Source organism: Phoenix dactylifera, chromosome 7, assembly GCF_009389715.1.
Source record: "Phoenix dactylifera cultivar Barhee BC4 chromosome 7, palm_55x_up_171113_PBpolish2nd_filt_p, whole genome shotgun sequence".
In the NCBI taxonomy this organism is placed as follows: Eukaryota; Viridiplantae; Streptophyta; class Magnoliopsida; order Arecales; family Arecaceae; genus Phoenix; species Phoenix dactylifera.
The window spans coordinates 8017560-8037131 of record NC_052398.1 but is presented as its reverse complement, the minus strand read 5'-3'; the positions used below and the strand labels follow the sequence as shown (position 1 = coordinate 8037131).

Sequence of the window (19572 nt, the reverse complement as noted above, 5' to 3'; positions counted from 1 at the left end):
GGGTCGCCCAGCACCTCAATATTACGATATGACTAAGTAGATTTGTCCAAATTCTTATCCAAAGACGTGGTAAAGTTTCTATTTATTTGTATATTCTTATAAAAAAATTTATTTGCACATCTACCCATTAAGGATATTTTAGTCATTTTAATTTAAAACCGTTAATTTTTTAACAGCGTTAGATGGTATGAGCATATATGCAAAAATAAGAATAAAAAAAGGGTAGAATAGCAAAATAAATATTTTATAAGGATATACATGCAAATATCAATTTTGGAAGGGTATTCACGCAAAACCCTATATTTAGAAGGGTATCTATGCAAAAAATCCTTTTAAATTTCATCATAACAATATTTATGAAATTTTACTCAAGATGATCGGGGAAAAAAAATCTTAAATTTAAAATATTCCCGAAATGGATATTTTCATTATGTATCAGGGAAAATGCATGCTATGTGCACAAGGCAAGTTTATCACAGACCCATAAATGCTGATTTAGTAATTTTATAGCCATCCCTGGCAACAAATTGCAAGAGTTTTTCCAATTCTCATGTGCCAAAATCATTCACAAGCATTACCGATGTTTTTCATTTTCATATACTAAATAAGGCTTTCGTTTAGGGACTTTTTATTAGACTTGAGCATAGAATTCTGCATCATCTTGACCTTCAACCCATGACATTTGACAAAGATAAGCAGCCGAGCTACAACAGTCTGCTACTTTCTTTGATGCCTCTATACTAAGCGAAAGTAAATCAGTATAGAAAGCTATTGATTGCTGAACAGTACAGGATTGCAGGAACGATGGGTTCCTTGTCCCCTTCCTGAGAAGAGGGCATAACAAAATTCTAGAGCTTGAATAATCGTATGGACTGTATCATCAAATGCGATATTCTTACCAGATGGATTTCAAAAACAAAAGGAGAGTGGGAAAAAATGACATAAACCGAACACTGCCGCCAAACACTACTACTACAACAACAACAACAACAACAAAACATACACAAAAATGTCACAAACTCTTTTCCAGCTTAATTCATGAAGATTTTTATGATATGAGGATCCTTGAGTGTTTCAGGTTCCTCAGGGCACCAGTGAGATGCTATGACACTGCAGGTGCCCACTGATTTTATGGTAAGCTTCCAGATAACATGGTAGAGTAAAATTAAAGTAGCAGAATCCACAAATGGTAAGAAGTGCAATAAGTCAGTTACAAGGTAGTCATTCTGCACCATCTTTGGAACTATTAGAATCCTTGATTATTATTCTACCATCCCACCACAATAGTTATGTTTTCTCCGCAGTTCTTTGAAGGGACAAATGTGCAAATTAGCACTTCTCAACTAGGACTGCAACAAAATATGAAGTTCATGTTTCTTGTGTGTTCCACATCAAGAGCATTGCATGGCACCAAAAGTTCTTAAAAAGTCCTCTTTTCTATTGCACATTTTACCCAGAGGCAATCCAGTAACTCTTGATTCTTTTGTCTTTGAATTACATTATCTCCTATAGAAAGGCTTAGAGAGACCAAGACCAAGCTGAGCCCTTTGAGAAGCCAAATCATTTCTCATGAACTTATTTTGTTCTATAGACAAAAATATGATTACAACAGCGCAAAAGGAAGCTATTGTCCTCAAGATGTAGATGACCACTTGCCCTTGCATGGATAATGCAAGAGTTAATACTCAAGAGAACCCTAAGTAGAATGTGAATGGGGATCCCTGAATCATAAAACAAGCATTCAACAGAATTTACAGGAGACTCATTTCATCTCTCTAAGAACCGGTTAAGAACAGTCCTCCTTGAGGGAACTTCTTCACTATCTTCCTTCTCTGGTTTAACAACCGTAATGAGAGCGCAACGGATAACAGAATTGACTTGTTTCCTCAGTCTTGCATTATCTATAAATATATCCGTCAACATTTTTCTTATCTCATCATCTGCATTAATTGGATTTTCGCCATTTGTAGCAATTAAATTTTCAGAGGATTCACTACTTCGAGCCTCATCCGCATCAGAGATTGTCTGTTCCTCATCTCGTGCAAGGAGTTGTGCCTATAGAAAATCAGCATCAGATCACTTATTAAAATAATGGAAAATCAAATCTTTAGATGAACTTATGCAACCACTCGTACGTCTGTGAGAAAGAAAATCACAACAATCTAAACTTCAGCTCACTGTTGTGCATGTACTAAAGATGATACTAAGTTGTATTTATAGCAGGAGATGCAGACCAAAATTTTTTAAAGAAAAAATGTAGTATTGCACAAGATAGGACTCAGAAGGTGCATCAATCAACAGCATTAAATACGGCACAGTAAGGCAGAATATGCTGAGTTCCAGACGTTTTGCTCCAGTCGGAAGAAAGTGAGAATTATATACAAATTCTCATGCTTTTCATATTGGCCTTTGCAGCTGTTTCAATGTGAATCTCCATGATGGCCTTGCTTTCAATAATTTTGATAAGCTTTACTTACATGTCTAGTTTTGATGCATCCAGAGATGCCACAGACATGATCATAGTTCAAGAAAGGTATATGACCAGCTCTCTGCAGGATATCAACCATGTGATTTGGCTGTTGGCTCTTGGCCAAGGAATTATTGGACCAAAGAGGGGCTTAGCATGATTTAAAAGGCCGATTCTTTAATAGGCAACGTATGTATCTTGTTGGTAGGTTGTATAAGCTCATGCAGCCAAGAAGAAACCATCCAACGTTCCCTGGACTTGGAGGAGTCTAGATGAAGAAGGGCGAAAGAAGGGGCAAAGACCAGTCTAATTATTGAAAGTCCATCTGTAATGAAGAAACCAAGAGCCAGAGAGCAATACAATCATGTTGACAATTATACATTTTCTTCAAAGCATTTCCCTAAATAAAAACTCATAATCATCGTCCCGTGCTTATATTTATGCCTAACTTGTAATTCACACATCTGACAAGATTAATCAAGTTAACAACTAATGAAGTTATTTAGGGTGGCAGGCACTCAAAATGAGTTTGAGACAAGTTTCAATCACAAGTTCCACTGAATATGGCAAACTATGTGGTTTTCCATCTTATTTCTGATTGGAATTGGGTTGTTTCACTCTAAAAGACCAATAAAAAGGTCTATTTCAAGTAGGAATTGGTTGAGAAGCATGTGTCTGTTCAAATCTTGACAAAGAATCTAGTTGAAATGTTGAGGTGATAACTTTGATATAGGGAGCTAAGATCATCTCAGAGGCACAAATATGCCTAAAGGCCAAAATAGATGCAGTCCCAGATGACAATTTAAAACTCAGGGTCCAGTTAATGAATGGTCCCAAGGCATATGTTAAGAACAATGAGTCATGAAATGTCAAAATCTAGCTGAATTCAAGGGGATTAAACATTATAAACTTTCTATAACAACCTGTAATTCCTAGTATAATTTTCTCGTAATCTTATTTCCTAATATTAAGATCTTCAAGTCTACCATTTATGCTTCATTAAATAAATCTTAACCACTCATTTGGTGACAAAGATGAATAAGCAATAGGAAATGAGAGCAAATTGAAATAGTTGATAATTGATATTGTAGTTAACAATAATCATGTAACCAACAGAAATAAGACATGTCCTTGGTGATTAATAGGCGTGATCATCTTAACGAGTACCCACAAGACATCCATTAACATTTCCCTAAAACTATCATAATATTCAATCAATAAAGTAGCTGGAATCTTATTCTAAGAGTGCCCCAGTTGCTTTGAAATCTCTCTAGAATCTTGTTCCTCTAACCCACCACCTTCTCACACATCCATCCCTAGAACTTGGTCTCTTCTATTGCTGGCCAAAAATAATCAAAATTGTAATCCAATAATAAATGTATCAATCATTATATAATTTCATTCTGAATCGTTATGCATCTTTTTAATAGAAAGAAATAATCATATAAGTAAGTTTCTATTATCTTATAATACTACATAATTTTGTAGAGATGCTTCCTGCGCACTTTCATTAAAGTACCCCTAAGTTTTTAAAGAGTTTGCTTTCCCATTCCCACGATGGAATATATGTATCCTCCTGATGTAACAAAGATCCAGCCTTTGATTCTTAGTATCAGGTGGCTTTATTAAAGATAATGGAATAGACAATCACGCTTATTATAAAACTATCTTTGTGCTTTCCATTATTCATGGATGCTCCAACATTAGAAACTTCTCTAATTTGACCAGAAGTGATTAGTATCAGTTTCCATAGACACTTAAGTTCAAATAGAGGTAGACATAAAAGCAAGAGACACTTCCCTCACAAAAAGGTAGACATAAAAGCAAGAGACACTTCCCTCACAAAGTTAATTTATTAAATCCAAAGGAACCAAAACCACATGGAGAGAGAGAGAGAGAGAAGAAAATCAAACAGGAACACCACTAACCAGTATGAAATAATTACTTCAAATAGAGAAACTACAAAAAGAAATTGGAGTCACCATGAAAGTTAAAAAACCATTAATTATCTGACTAGATAACCACTGAAGAATCATAAAATTACCTCCGCAAGAAGAAGGCCAATTCTATTATCTGAAGTTGCTAGAAGATCCAGAGCATCAGATAGTGATGAAGGATTAATAGTGAACCTGTCTTCTGATTCTGAAAGAAAATTAACACTGCAATCTTGAAGTCGATTGCGAAGAACTCTACATTCATCAAGAAGCTTCTTCCTTGCTGATTTTGCATGTGCCCACCTTTGTTTTTCCTTACGAGCAACCCTCTGGTTAAACATATAAAAAATTGAAGAAACACGGCTAAATTAGTAAGAAGGTCATTCCAGGAATTTGAAGCCATAACAATCTAGAACCAAGATTTTAAACAACACATTATCCCATTATAATGGACCCTCACCGAAACCATTATTAACCATGATAATCGTCATTATGGCTGTTATTTGTCGCAAAAAGAAACTTTACAAATTTTTAAATATTAATATAATCGCTGAAATAATAGCTGTTATATCAATTTCTAATGTGATAGCAGGAAATAACACAAGAATAACAGCATTACCTTTTTCTTCACTTTCCATTCGATAAAATAATATTTTTTGACTGTAGAATTTTGAGGCAAAAATTTGAATATTGGAATATTTTCACAGTCTCCAATATTTTACATATGGCACAACTTACACAAGGACAACAAAAACAAAATTGATGATCAATGACCCCAACGGACATCAGATTTGTGAAAAAAAAACCCAAATTAAATGACCTAGCAAGGAATAAGTGAAGATCTCCTATAGAACTGCAACCACCTCTGAGACAAATTATCAAACGACGACTCAAAGTGGAACATGAGCTGTAGTTTTTTAATAATAATAATAGAGCTTGGCATGTGTGATGCATGTGCAGAAAATCTCTCAGGAGAGAGCATATTTTCTATTTCATAAGACTGTATTTACAAAAAACAGAACTAAATGAGGAGTTTTAAGCAAAAGGGTCCAGGCACATGCTGGAATCTTGTTCCTCTTTTCTTCTTTCTTTTTTTAGGAGTGCCATTAGAGGCTGCAGAATCCAGTATGTGCTGGATTCCTGACCTCCTCTTTTAGGTGTCGCGTAGGACAGGAGAGCTTAGAGTCCAACATGTGCATGCTGGACTCCGAGGCTTTCCCGTCATATATAGAGTTAATGATTTTGATACAAAATGCAGCTCATATGGTGGTTCCAAAATAAATGATGATATAAACAAGTGCATTTATTTGAGCTAGAAACTTGTTTCAATCCTTATAGCCAAGGCAAAACTTATAATAGCTACGGTTTGCAGCAAGGTATCACATGCAGGCCCAGAACTAGCTCCATATATACCATATAATTCAGTGCAGCGCTTTGCAGATTTGGCATGCACTGGCATCAGAACATGCCGAGAACTAGCATGCAGTTGCTACCATTCCATGATGCACATTATACAATGGCCTGACATAGCATATCATATGCAAAAATTCCGAGATTATTGCAGCCTTTCCATTTTTCACATATGTTTTAAACAGCAAGTGCCTAATTTGACCTTGATAATTTGTCCCGTCTTTTGGTTCATTCCCATTTTTATTGTATTACTTAAAGATAAAAGACAATTAAAAAAATATATGATATATAACTGGACACTACTACTCATTTCGAGGACATTTGGCAATTTCCTTCATGAGGTAAAACTGCCTCTTGTTTACTCATGTTCTTCAGGTATAATTAAATGCATACCTCTAATTCAGTCTTTTCTTTTAAAGATTGATTTAGCATTTCCCTCAGCTCCGCTTGAGAACTCCTGAGAAATTTCACCTCTTTGACAAGAACTTTGATATCCACTTTTGACTTCATCTCTAATTCTTCTAGACGTTTCTGCATGATCTCTAATTCTTCTTGTTTAGTATCTAACTCCCGCAGCAACAATTCTTTCTCACCACTGGCAGTTGTTTTTTCTGACTCTGCACGAGTTCTTTCATCCTGCAACATTCAGAAAAAAAAAAAAGAAAATGGAGAAAAATCAGTACTTGTGAACATATACTATATTGAACAAATAAGTACTAAGCTAAAGAGGAAAAAACGAACTTGCTCAATCTTAAGCATTGACTCCATCTCTGCATACTTCCTGTGAAGTTCATCCATATCCCATTGCATTTGTGTCACTCTTTCTCTTTCAACTAAAATGGCTTGTTGCAAGTTTTCTTTACTTTTCTGCTTAGTGACTTCCAGTTCCACCTCTAAATCCTTGACCTGGAACCACAAAAATCAATTACAGTAAGGCGACACCTTATGAAGGTACAGCAAGGTTACCAAAATGATCAGTTATAAGAGGACTCAAATAGATTTGGCATATCATATATTTGTCACTGTTTTTTTTCGCCTTTTCATATCTAAATGCAGGACCTCTATCAAGGACCAACAAATGAGAAAATTAAATTGAAAAAACCAATTTGATAAGAAGAAAGATGCTCATAAAACACCTCTCACATTAAATTTTAGAAGCATAAAAGACATGCAATTTTGACTAGCCATGCCAAGCAGATCATAAAAATAATTGCCCAAGATGCACCTTTGTTGTAAGGTATTCTTTCACAGCCATTTCTTGATTCAGTCGAGCTATAAGATCCTCCATATCTGCTTTCACTGTCCCTAATCTTCTTTTCATGGTGACAAGAACTCTATTCAATTGATGTCGTTGATCAAGTGGAAGGACAATATGTGCATCATTCAGAACATGCGTCTCCAAGCTAGATAGAGCTTCCATTGCATTTTGAGATTCAGAGCCACTAGGAAGATCAATAGAGCCATCCCAAATCGAATTAGTCATCCCAGGAACTGATAATTCACTGCCTCGTATAGAACTTATGTCACTCCCAATACTTTCAGCAGAGAGTTTTCGAGTATGACCAGAAAGCTTATCATGATCCTGTTCTGAAGTTGACTCTAGTTTGTCTCTAGAAAGAAATGTCTCCTTTGAAGTTACATCGGAACTATCCCTCTCCAAAACAAGGTTCTCTCTTCTGTAGTGCAACCTACTTCTAAGAAACTCTTCTGGCTGATCCAGGATTGATTCTCCCAGGATTCCATTAGCAATTACCCCTCTTGGAGCAGTTAGATCATAAGTCATTGCTAGATCTTCTGGACTAGTTTCAGAAATTTGGACCTTCCCTTGCCTCGGAGTTCCCAAGTCTGATGCTTCATATACATCACTACCAATGTCTGAAGCAACAAAATGGGACTTAGATACGACTTTTGAACCATCAGCAATAGAAACACTTGAACTAGGTCTGAGTGGACCTGAAGAGGCCATGGCAATAGCATCACCTGAAGAGCTAGTTTCCAAATGATCATGATTTGCATCCCTAAATGCTGAAGAAAAAAGTGCATAAGTAAAATGCAATCATATATCAAAGAAACAAAATTAGCTTGACTATAACCAAAAGCAAAGATTAAAAGCCAACTAAGGTGTATTAAATGTTAAATTAGATATTTAGGATGCATAATAAAGCATTCTATATTAGAACATACCTTTGGGAATCTATAGCCAAAAACATTATATATAAATGCAAGCCCAGAAGATACATAAAAATGATTTACAATTAAGAAACTGACAGACGCAACACAACATGAACACACACAAGATACGCACAACACATGCATGCATGCTCACAAGCAAAGAAACACAATAATACATACATGATATGTAAATATGTATAAACATATATGGGTGATAACACCTACATGACCTTGCAGCAGCTTCAAGATCAAGAAAACTTGCCATAGGAGCACTTCTAGATAGGTCAATGTCAGAAAGTAGCTTTCCCATCCATTCCTCCAAAGCATGCCTCCTCTGCAACATAGCTATCCAGTTTGAGAATCATTAATCACCTAGCAAGGAAATGTACTACAGTACACCAAAAGAACAAAAGAACTTTAAAATTGGGAATCTCCTGATATGTTCCATAATCAAACTTTAAAATTACTTATGTTTGAAACATTTTTAGACATTTTTTGGTAATAATCATTTTATCTTGTGCCGTTACAAGAGTGCAGAAATCCACTATCCTTGGAGCAGCAAACAATAACAATAATAGCATGATGATGATAAGGAACTTCATATGAAGAAAGTATAAAATATATATGTTTGATGTTAAATTATCTCCAAAAAAAAAGTTATGGTAGATAACATATCAAGTATTTACTACATATCATACAAGAACAAATGGAAAACTTAAAATAGAAAAATATTCAAAAAATTACTCGATTAAGATATTAAAACTTTATTTGGATAAAATATGGAAAGGATTACTAGAGAGATAACTAAAACTATCTCAACTTTCTTTTTTGACAAGAAAGCACCGGAGCAATACCTCAAGCAATGCAGAGCTATGCCATTAAGAACACATCTAAATCACATCAATATGGAAGAGAAAACTCTTACTAAATATCCAACTTCAATAATTCACTGAAGTGCAGTTCCCTTGTTCTTTAAGAATCTGCACTATATCTCAAAACAAACTAATTTAAAAACTATCATGCTATTCTAATCCAATTGGGGAGAAGGAAGAATTCCTTTAACCCGCTTAACTTGAATCTCAAAAATATTTAAGAACAAGTAAAAAAATTGGCAAAATAGGGTTTAGGTCCCCTTTTCTTTTATTGATCATTAATCCTAAACTCAGATACATATAGCCTCTCTTTATAATAGTAAGATCCACCCTTGCATAATTTAGGTCGGATTGCTCTCCTCATTCGAACAAAACTAGCTTTCCCAAAATAGAAATGATTTATGAAAATAAATATGAAAAAGTTAAAGTCCTACAAGTAGATCTCAACTCCTACATCAACTTTGCTTTTGGTCGCTCCGCCAAATTCTTCCTAAATTGGGAGATACGTCTAGTTAAAATCTTTTCCAAAAAAAAATTCAGTTTGACTGGCTCATTTTGAGGCCCCAACAATGAAATTGGACGTGATTGTTAGCTGCGCCACCCTAAACAACATTATATATATAATGTCATGGTATCCACAAAACTTGTTATTACAAAATCTACAAGATTCTTGATCCCTTTGGCTTCTTTACTTTTATGCCTTATATCTTCAAGCTTTTTGACTCATCTGAGAGATAATATCACATAGTTAAGCCAGTTAAGCATCCAACCAAGCCCTAGAGCTTGAAGACGATGCATCAGAACATGACAAAAGGGTAACCTCAAAGTGAATACATGTCATTTTGGTAACCAGCAAATAATTAAGGCCAACTAGTGAGTTGATGTAGTTTTAACTAGTGTTTGTAAACCCATTGACCTAGACCCAACTACCAGGTCACAAGCTCCTTGTTCACTTGTGTGTCAGCTAATGATTGACAAGCCAACCCAAATCCTTCACCAATTCCATGTTCCCCCCTTGCTATTCAAGCACCAAACCAACCTTGTAATAATTCCACATTCTGTCCTCTTTCATCTTCACATATTGAACCAACTCCCACTCCTCCAAGTCTCACCCCCCAAAAAAAACGGACTAGCTCCAGCATATCTCCTAAAAAAGGCATGAAGAAGAAAAGAAGATTGCCTCCTTCCAATAGTTGGCTACACTGATTCTATTTGCATTGGATCCAGCCATGTTGCCTCCATTCCCAAGAAGTTTGGTTCGGCCATCCTTGTTACCATAACATTCAAGCACCCTACCTCCATTGCCACGTGATCCTGCTAGGCCGCCTCCTCGCAAGATCTAGTCCAATAGCCTTCATTCCCATGAGGTCCAATCCTATCACCTCCTACCACCTCCTCTCCCATAGGATCTGGCCATGCCACCTTCCCTACAATGAAATCCATCAATCTTGCCCCCATTCGCATAAAATTCAGCCATGTCGCCTCAAACAACAAGACTACCTCTCCATTGTCCCGAATATCCTGTTGAAACTCCTTCCCTCCACCATCTTTGATGACCCAATCAAATGCAGGGGCAACCTAAGCACAACAACCACCACCATAGTAAGAGTGTGCTTCCTTTTGCTTCACTCGAAAGGATGTAAGAGGGTGAAGAATGAAATATTACTGGACAATTTACCAAAGATAGGGTGAATCTGGCTCAATCAAGCAATTCAAATTCGTTTTACCATCTGAATCATCAAATCAAACAAGTTTTGATCCGACCCAATTTGTTGATGGATGATGGATCACCATACACTAGTTGGCTAGGTGTTAAATACTTGTTTTAACCTTTGTGATTGAACTTGCAAATAGAGGTGGTATCAAGTTGGATGAGGTTTGAATTAACTCCTAACCCAGATCCAATCTTGTCAGGAGTTCGAGTCTATGTTTTAAACCAAATCCTATCTATCTAAGAATTTGGTCAAGCTCAGTCCAAGTAGGGTCAAGTAATGATTGGCTCTAAGTTAGGTCGAGTATAGATCAAGTCTAGGTCTAGGTTAGGTCATATATGTATTTAGGTCGAGTCCAAATCATAGGTAGGCACCATCCTTTGTGTCCTTAAAACTATTCACTAATAGCATAGCCTCAGAGTACAATTAACAAGTTTTATATGAAATGTGAGGGATGCAAGGGTAAAACCAGACAATATATATACTAAGCAGACTATTGGTTTCCAATCAGGTTTGGATTCAAGTCATGTTTGGTTTTTAAAATTCAAACCAAACCCTAACATAATATATGGATTTCGACTAGTTGGGTCTAGGTTAGGTAAAATTTAGCTAAGGAGGCAACAAAGTTAACTTGATCTATATCTGGACCCATAGCCGATATGTGGGCCTATGGGTTTGAAAGGAGGCCAGGAGTCATATTTGCACATTGATAAGACCATTTATTATTTCGTAAAGCTTGATCTCCCCCTCAGATAAACCATATAGCCAAGAGAAACTATGAACCAGAATATAAGAGCTTGCCGCACCCTAAGGTGAAGCCTTACTGAAGCCTCATTTGATTAATTTGTTGTTAGATTTTTGATTAGTGATATAATGTAGTTGAGTACTTAAATGTATACGCAAAGAAATGCCTAAATAAGTAATCTAATTATTTTGGCACTATCGTTAATATTTATAACAAGTTTGACTACATTCAAAGTTTAAGTCCTGATGGGATGGGGGGTGTCCCCGCCGTCCCGTCCCATTCCTATGAGAAAACAAGACGGAGATGGGGTTGGGACTCCAAAACCCATTTATGTGGGGAGAGAAGAAGAAGAAAAAAGAAAGAAAGAAAGGAAAGATAAAGAAAAGGAAAAAGTGAAAGGAAAGAAGAAGAGGAAGAAGAAGAAGAAAAACGAAAGAAGGAAGAAAGGAAAAAGAAAGAAGAAGAAAAAGGAAAAAAAATAAAGGAAGGGATAAGAAACCAAAAGAAAAAGGAAGGGAAAAAAAGTAAGGTAGAAGAAAAAGAAAGAAATGAAAGAAGGAAAGAAAGAAGAAAAGAAAGAAAGGAAGGAAGGAAGGAAGAAAAGGAAAGAAGAAGGGGAGATAGATGGAGGATATCTACCGGGATGTATGAATGAGACCACCACCAGGATGGGGCGGGACAATGATGGTGTCCTGTTCCATAGAAAAACAGGGACATCCCCATCCCACGGAATTTAAAATCTTGACTACATCAAATAAATATTTAACTTAATGCATTACAAAGATACAAGAAACCTAATACCTCAATCAATTCCTAGTATATCGAATGCCACAATCATAATATCTTAAGAAACTAACATATGTTGTGGCAATGAGTGCCCTATAATAAAAACTACAAGACCCGATAAAATACAACTTACATAAATTTCAAATAGAACTAAATCATCGCAAAGTAAAGTCAAAAAAACACAATCCGATCTAAACCATAGGATGTACAAACTTCAAGTGAAATGCTACACTGACCTCTTCTAAGAGAATCCGACTGGAATTTATTCTCAAGAAAGCATGCTTTGGTGGGGCTGGAGGAATATCCTTTTTCGGAAATGCCTTCTTAAGCTACAAAAGAATGGGAACAGTTTGAAGGAACTGAACTGAATAAACTTGGATCTGAACATATAGACAGCTTACTTTATCATATCCCCAAACATGTTGCAGTAAACTTGATCATTATGCGATTAAGTAAAATAAGTGATATTTTTCTACGTATAAGGACTTCAGTAAGAAAACCATGAAAGCAGTAAAAACTATAAAAAGAAAAGCATACATGAAACATATAAATGACAGTAGCTGCTGGAAGCATAATTATATGTGAAACTCTAAATTTATCAAGTCTTGCATCTTATCACATCAAATAATTAAGACAAATTTTAAGTTTAGCTATTCATGAAGAAAGTTTAATTTGTAAACCAGACTTTTAAAAACAGAATAGTAATTGTGAGATACATAAACTAATACAGGGAGCCGTCAATGCACATCTTAACTGCAGCAAACCATGCAACAACTTTAGGGTGAAGACAACAGTCAAAAATTTTAAAATAAAAGTTCACAGTTAGCATAACAGAAAGTTAATAGTTAAGGCACGGTTCATGTAATCTACATTTTCCCGGAGCTATGAAAAAGATGTTGTGAGGATCCTAAAAAAAGCATATAGATTTCTGGCTTAAATTATGCAGATTGGTTTTCAACCGTTCAGAAAGTTAATAAGTTTACTTCCCCCTGACTTAATGTGATTGAATAATTTGAGAGCTGTGTTTGTCATAATTGATTAAGCCCTGGCAATCTTGCCATATGCTAAATGGCAATTTGAGTTGGGCAAGATTCGCAGTATCCCTGTCACAGCAAACAGCATCACCACTTCACCAGTACAAGTCCTATCTGGCTTTGATGCCAGAAACAGCCTATTAAATGTTGTTAGATGTGCTCGCTTTGATGAAAAAAGGGAAGGTACACCCAGTATAGTTATTCTTCGGATGGAAGAGGCCCTAACAGATATATAAGCACTCTCATTCTATTTGGTAGGTAAATGGTAATGTCATACCGTATCGAACTAGGTGGTATGGGGCCTACCTTATTGTACTTATTCGATACTGGTAAACGGTACAGGAGGTATACCAACACTCGGTATGCCGAACCGGCATCCGTATTGAATGTACCGACACGTTGACAGGATGACACCGGTATGAGGCCCGGTATCAAGACAGTGTACCTTGGGTAGATATGTTTAGCATAAGGCCAATATAGAAAAACAAGGGGGAAGGCTTGAGACATTAGGAACTGATGTTACAACGTGGGTTTGGAAATGAGTCATATGACTACACATCTACTTGTACAAGAGCACCAGCAAGGATCATGCTAAAAGAACGTTGTGCTGGGACATCTAGCTGGTCATATAAATCACCAATGTGGTAATTAGCTTTATGGCCCCATCCAGACTTCATAGGCCAACTGTTGATCGAGGGCTTACCCTTTCACATCCAATTGCATAAGTGATTCCTAAAAAGAAAAAAGGAAGAAATTTTGGCATCTCAAAAGAATCATCCTACTTGCTCTGATGGTATGCTCCAAATGAAAAGGATGACAATTTAGTTGGCAGATTAGAGAAATCATTGGAGCTGGGTCATGTGCACATTTTTAGGCATGGGATATCTTCCCTTATAAAGAAGGTTACTTGAGGAAGACACCAAAAAACATCCTCTCACTGAAGCAATAACTTGTGTCGCAGTTGCCTAGGCCAATGCTTCAGCTAATGTGCATGCTCATAGCTTAGAGAAAAGTTTCAGATTACTATTCTAGGTCTAAGCTAGAGAAGGAACAAAAAGAGATGGGCAAAATTTAAATCCTTGATAGGTTTAAATGGTGTTTCTGGCCATGCAATGTCCCACCTATGCTTCATTTGAACTAATTGATGTGGTGATGCCCACATTACATCTCAAAGCATACACCAACGGGTGTAGGGCAACCATACAACTAGAGAAGTCCCAGCCCTTAAATTCAGAAGTTGATGCTATAAGGTTATAGTGAAGCATTTTGCTTAAGAAGCAGAGACTGAAAGAGGATTTAGGATAGATCTTGTCCTTTTTTAAAACAACTGGCTCAAGACTGAGGATTTCGAAGGTGGTAGGTAAGTAAGCTAGTTGCATGCATGATGTGAACATTTAAGGCCAAAACCAGGATTCCCATATTCTTGTTAACACTAACAACTCAGTGATGCTATTCTCGTTCCTTGCATGGGAAGATTATTCCCAACAGGAAGATACAAGTTAACAGTCACTGATATTAAATGGTATATGCTCATATTCAGGATCAAAGTATTTTTTACTGTTGGATCATGAGAGTGATGGCATCACACACTTTCAGAGGCATCTTTCGAGAGCTTGTAGACCAAGGTTTTAGGACCCGGCTGTCTTGCTGAGGAACAACTGCAGGTGCAGGTTTTGATGGGTTTAGAAAACAAAAGTAGGTTTTGCCAGAATGACACAGATGGTGGCGAATATAATGTTCCATTTTGAGTTTACTTAGGAACTTTGACCCAGATCTAATTCTCAAGGAGGGATGCTGCAGTTGTGGCAGCAAGTTTAAATGGGCAATAAGCATAGTAGATAGTACTGTATCAAACCACCTCACTCGTGCAGTTCGAGAAAGGTTTCACCAAGCATAAGCCTGAGATGTTTCGATGATCATGCAACAGGAATACGATATGCATTCTTATATTTGCTCCTTGGCCTGGTATCTTTTTTCTATCGGATATGTCAAATTTACTCATGGTAAAATCTCTTTTAACCATTACAAATGAAACTAGGTGCATGTTTGAGAAAAAGGATCGATGAAACATATTACAAATGGCCAATCACCCTTGGTATCAACGGCAAAACGAATTTTATACTTACAGCAGAATATAACTTCAAGAAGTCACTGAATCTTCTAAGTATTCCATGACTTGTGCTAACCCCTTCTGGAGATTGTATACCAATATGAATCCTGTAAAACTGTCCTTTAAGGTTGTTAAAAGAAAGATTAAAGAGCAAAACTAAAGAACAAACTCTTAGATCCATTATTTTAAGATGTCTATTAAGTGAACATTTTAAAGACTCGTGCTTAAGAAAAGTTGAAATGTACAGGTATTTCATCATATTCTTGCTATTGTATTAAACATTTAACCAAAGATCCACCTACTAAAGACAATATGATTCACTTATAACAATATTATCTCCTGAAGATAAATAGATAGAACATCAAATAACTGAAATATAAAACCCATGGATCTTTTAGCATACAAAACCATAGTGGGCAGTTTGTTGATATCAAATTCTAGGTTGCCCGATGGTAATAAATAATCTGCAATCCTAAATGCCAATAGTTTATGGGTTAAAGTATCATAATATGTAACTATGTATCCATCATATAGTCCTTGTGAACCAGATCAAAATTGCCACCTTCATATCACAAACCATTCGCTCCCCTTTAATGTTGATCGTCTCTTTGAAACCTAACGATAAGGAACGCATTGAAGTGTATTGAATAATAAAACCTTTCATGAAGTTGTTAACATAGCGTTAATTTGATAATGTTGTCTGTAGTTAAAAACTGGCTTAAGATGGCAACAGATATGAAATTTTGAAACTCCGATCATCACGACACATAGAGACAGTCCCTTAGTACCAATTCTTCTCAAACATAAATTTAAAGCTCTTAATCAATAAAGTTGAAAAAATCATTACATTTTAATGACCATGAACTACTTACTTTACATAATTGCAAACAAAGCCAATATATATTTTTTTATGGAGAGCTAAAACCACATTGATGGTTGAGAAAATTTATTGAAGCAGAAAAAAATAAAAATTTGATGAAGAATACAAAAACCAGCTGTTAAATCTGGCCTATTCTTGTCTTTTGGATGAAGAGAATTAATCTATGTCTCTTATCACTTCATGATTTGCTTACTTCATCTTCGCCCAAATGGTGAATATTAAATGGTTAACATGGTGTTTTATATGTATCCAAGAATTATCATGAGGGAAATGAAGAAATTACAACTATAGGATTCAAGAAGCTCTCATGGGATGCTCCAGGATCAGTTTGAACAATCCAGGAAGGAATCATGACACAGAAACTCCAGCCGGTGTGAGGATTGTGAGGCCATATCGTGTTTCTCCCATCCTACATCCACACACGTATATTATATGAGTAAATAGCAAAAATACAAATGCAAGAACTAAATAATGATTATGCACTTTAAAATATAATTATTCTGGTTTGCATAATAATGACAAAGAATTAAAAGATATTTTATATGTTTTTCAAAAGCAATCACATGGGATAGTATACATAAAAAAATAGTAATTCGTTGAACATAATTTAGAACAGCAACTCGAAAAAGAAGTTTCAATTAAAATGGTAGTTTAGTATTTTCCTTATCAATCAAATGTTATATCTTTCTTGCAAAAGGAAGCATTGCAAATGGTGGATGCAACTTCACATTTGATTTGAAGTATCTAAAGAGCAATAATTATCAGAAAAAAATACAAGAAAGGAGGAGGAATAAAAGAGTAGCAATCTACTGCATTATTAGACCCAAATTCCCACTCTGTGCATGAGGATCCATGTAATCCATCTCCAGGCCACTTCATCTCTGCTATAATTATTCATGTACCAAATAAACATACCTTGTGTCGTTTAGTTCTTACTTTGAGAAGAAAAGCAAGAGAAATGCACCTTCCGAAAAAAGAGTTATTAATCAAAGTACATGAAATTAAAAAAAAAATCATATCGTAAATCACAATCATCCATACTATTTCTCACATGCATCACACATGCCAACTACTAGAAGGGTAATATGGCATTCAATGCAAAACTATTTGCTCCACTTTATATGAGATCCACATAATTGATATTCTTTAATGTGGCTTTAATAAATGCAAGGGTCTAAAAGAGAAGGGAGACAGCCTCAATTAAGGACTAAGCCCATAATAGGAACCACCACCCAAATGATGAGATTATCTCTGGTCACTATGTCTGGTTATTACTTATTATTTTCCCAAATAAACAAACATCAGGAGGAGGGGAGGGGGCATATCGCCAGTGCACTAAGTTGGTCTTTCTTATTGAGATTAAAAAATCAGTAAAATATGGATTGCAATCATTTCTTGAAAGCTAAAACTACTATTCAGGATATGCTGGAGCATCTCAAATGAAAGAATGTCAATGATGTGCAATGGCCAAATGTCACATGTTGGAATGTAAATGTCCATAATTTCTTGTTCAGCTAATTTTGGTACAAAAAAATTGGTGAGTAGGCCTTGAATGGCAACTCTAGATGAATCATGCATTAGTCACCATTAGATATACCCAGATTGAAGAAGCAAAATACAGTCCTCCACTTAGATGACTAAATGCAGGGAATATATATAGCAAGTGAGACCAAGCACATACCATGGAAAGTAAATGCCCTCCTAGTGAAGCGAATCATAATGTAAACTATGCAGCTTTCAGATATATGACAATTTAACAAAATGCAATTTTGTAATCTTACTACACTATTAGGTCATTAACTCAATGGTTTATATTGTTACAAATTTAGTTGACACTTCCCTTGCATATTTTCACTCATATGAGCAAATAACATGAAAATTGTGAGGGGCGAATCAAGAAATGATATATTCTGCAAATGCTTGTGATGACTGTGGTTTGTGGATGAATATCATCTATAACTGGTACTCATGGACGGACAAGACAGTTTTCATATTATGAAGGGCGTTACACTTTTCTTGTTGTCGGGGTTTTCTTTTTTCTTATTTTTCTTTTCTTCACATGTTTTGACAGACAGTTGTGACCTGTGGTTTTCCCACCTTGTCTTGATGGTGATTGGTCCTGGTACCATCTTTGTCTTTCCTCCTTATTACTTTGCCAGAAGGATTCAAACTGGTTTTCCTATTTTCTGCATCTTCTCTTTCTTTCCCTCTTTTTCCCTTTACAGCAGTAATGAACACCATATTCCTTATCACTTTGTCTAACTGGTGGAACAGTGTTCTTGTCATCTTTCTCATACTTCCTTTCTTCGATGCAAAGCTACAAAGAGTCTTTGGACAATTGGAACGAATAGTAGTTGGATGGTTAAGATGGTTACAGCTTAGAGATCATGGACTAAAGGCCAGCTTTTACCAAGTTTATCGGTGGATTTCATGATAATAAATGCAAATTACAAAATTGAGAAAGAAAGCATTTATGATGAAGAAGAACACAAGAAATGCAACGGGCGAACTGTAACTTGGTGTTTTTTCATCGATCTGATAGGTGTAAATTGCTTTCATATTAAAATTAATCAACTCGCCATTTATTGTGCTGATCTCATTGCTTGTGCATTAAATTTAATTAACGCATTCATATCAAGCAATCCTATAACTTCAAGCTACAAAAAAACAATAGCCTTAAGATTATAATCATATTTGCATTATTGTTGGAAAACCCATACCAGCTAGAAAAAAACTGGAATATCAATGGCATAGAACGAATGATCCCAAGCGAAAACCCTAGAGCAACCCATGAGAATGTTCAGGATCCAAATTTTACGCAAAAAAACAAAATAAAATTCAAAAATCATCATGAGATATCAAAGTCCGGATCAGATTCCTTTGATCGGACGAAAAATAGCAAAAAGAACCTAGAATTGCCACGAAAAATAGAATTTAATGCGAATTTAGAAGTGGCCATCAGAGGAGGGGGTGTTACCCATTTCTTGGGAGGAGGGCTCCAGTCCATGCCCAAGGGCAGCGGCGAAGTGCCATCGTGGCGGTGCTTCGGGGGGCTGTTCTTGGGCATCTCCTTCCTCCTTTGGCGATCAGAAAGGAGATAATGGAGCGGGAGAAGGATCGAGCTGTGGGTGGAGAGGGAGAGGAGATTGGGATCCGCTCAGGGGAGGAGGATGACTTGGGAGCGAGGCGAATCGATCGGCGTCCCCCTTCGAGGGAAGACTCCAAAGCCCACACCTAACCGTCCGTCCTCGCACAGTCTTCCAAGAATTCTCCTATGCCGGCAAATTTTACTGGAGGTGGGCACGTGCAAGAAGTGAGGGAGGAGAACTCCAGGGATGGAAAAAAAAAACACCTTGCGAGTTTTTTCAAATTTTACTTACTTCTCTTTTTATTTAAAAATTTTAATTAAATTCTTAAGTTCTTCAAGTAATACAATATGATCCTCACATC

At 36.2% G+C, this 19572-nt stretch overlaps 1 protein-coding gene across 5 annotated transcripts; it reads right to left on the bottom strand.

Moving 5' to 3' along the window:
• Positions 1-1420: 1420 nt before the first annotated feature.
• LOC103706494 (PX domain-containing protein EREL1-like) lies at positions 1421-19402 on the bottom strand. 5 transcript variants are annotated; one of them, XM_008790609.4, is made up of 11 exons: positions 19100-19402; positions 16406-16531; positions 15259-15357; positions 12335-12427; positions 8209-8317; positions 7765-7836; positions 7037-7686; positions 6553-6717; positions 6205-6447; positions 4512-4730; positions 1768-2055 (listed from the first exon to the last, which is right to left on the bottom strand). In XM_008790609.4, the coding sequence occupies exons 1-11, from the start codon at positions 19187-19189 to the stop codon at positions 1768-1770; spliced, it is 2154 nt and encodes a 717-aa protein (XP_008788831.2). In that variant the 5' UTR covers positions 19190-19402. The 5 variants fall into 5 exon arrangements, with proteins under 5 accessions (XP_008788830.2, XP_008788831.2, XP_008788832.2 ...); XM_008790610.4 differs by having other exon boundaries at positions 7792-7836; XM_039128186.1 differs by adding an exon at positions 18843-18900 and having other exon boundaries at positions 7037-7836; positions 19100-19161.
• Positions 19403-19572: the final 170 nt, after the last annotated feature.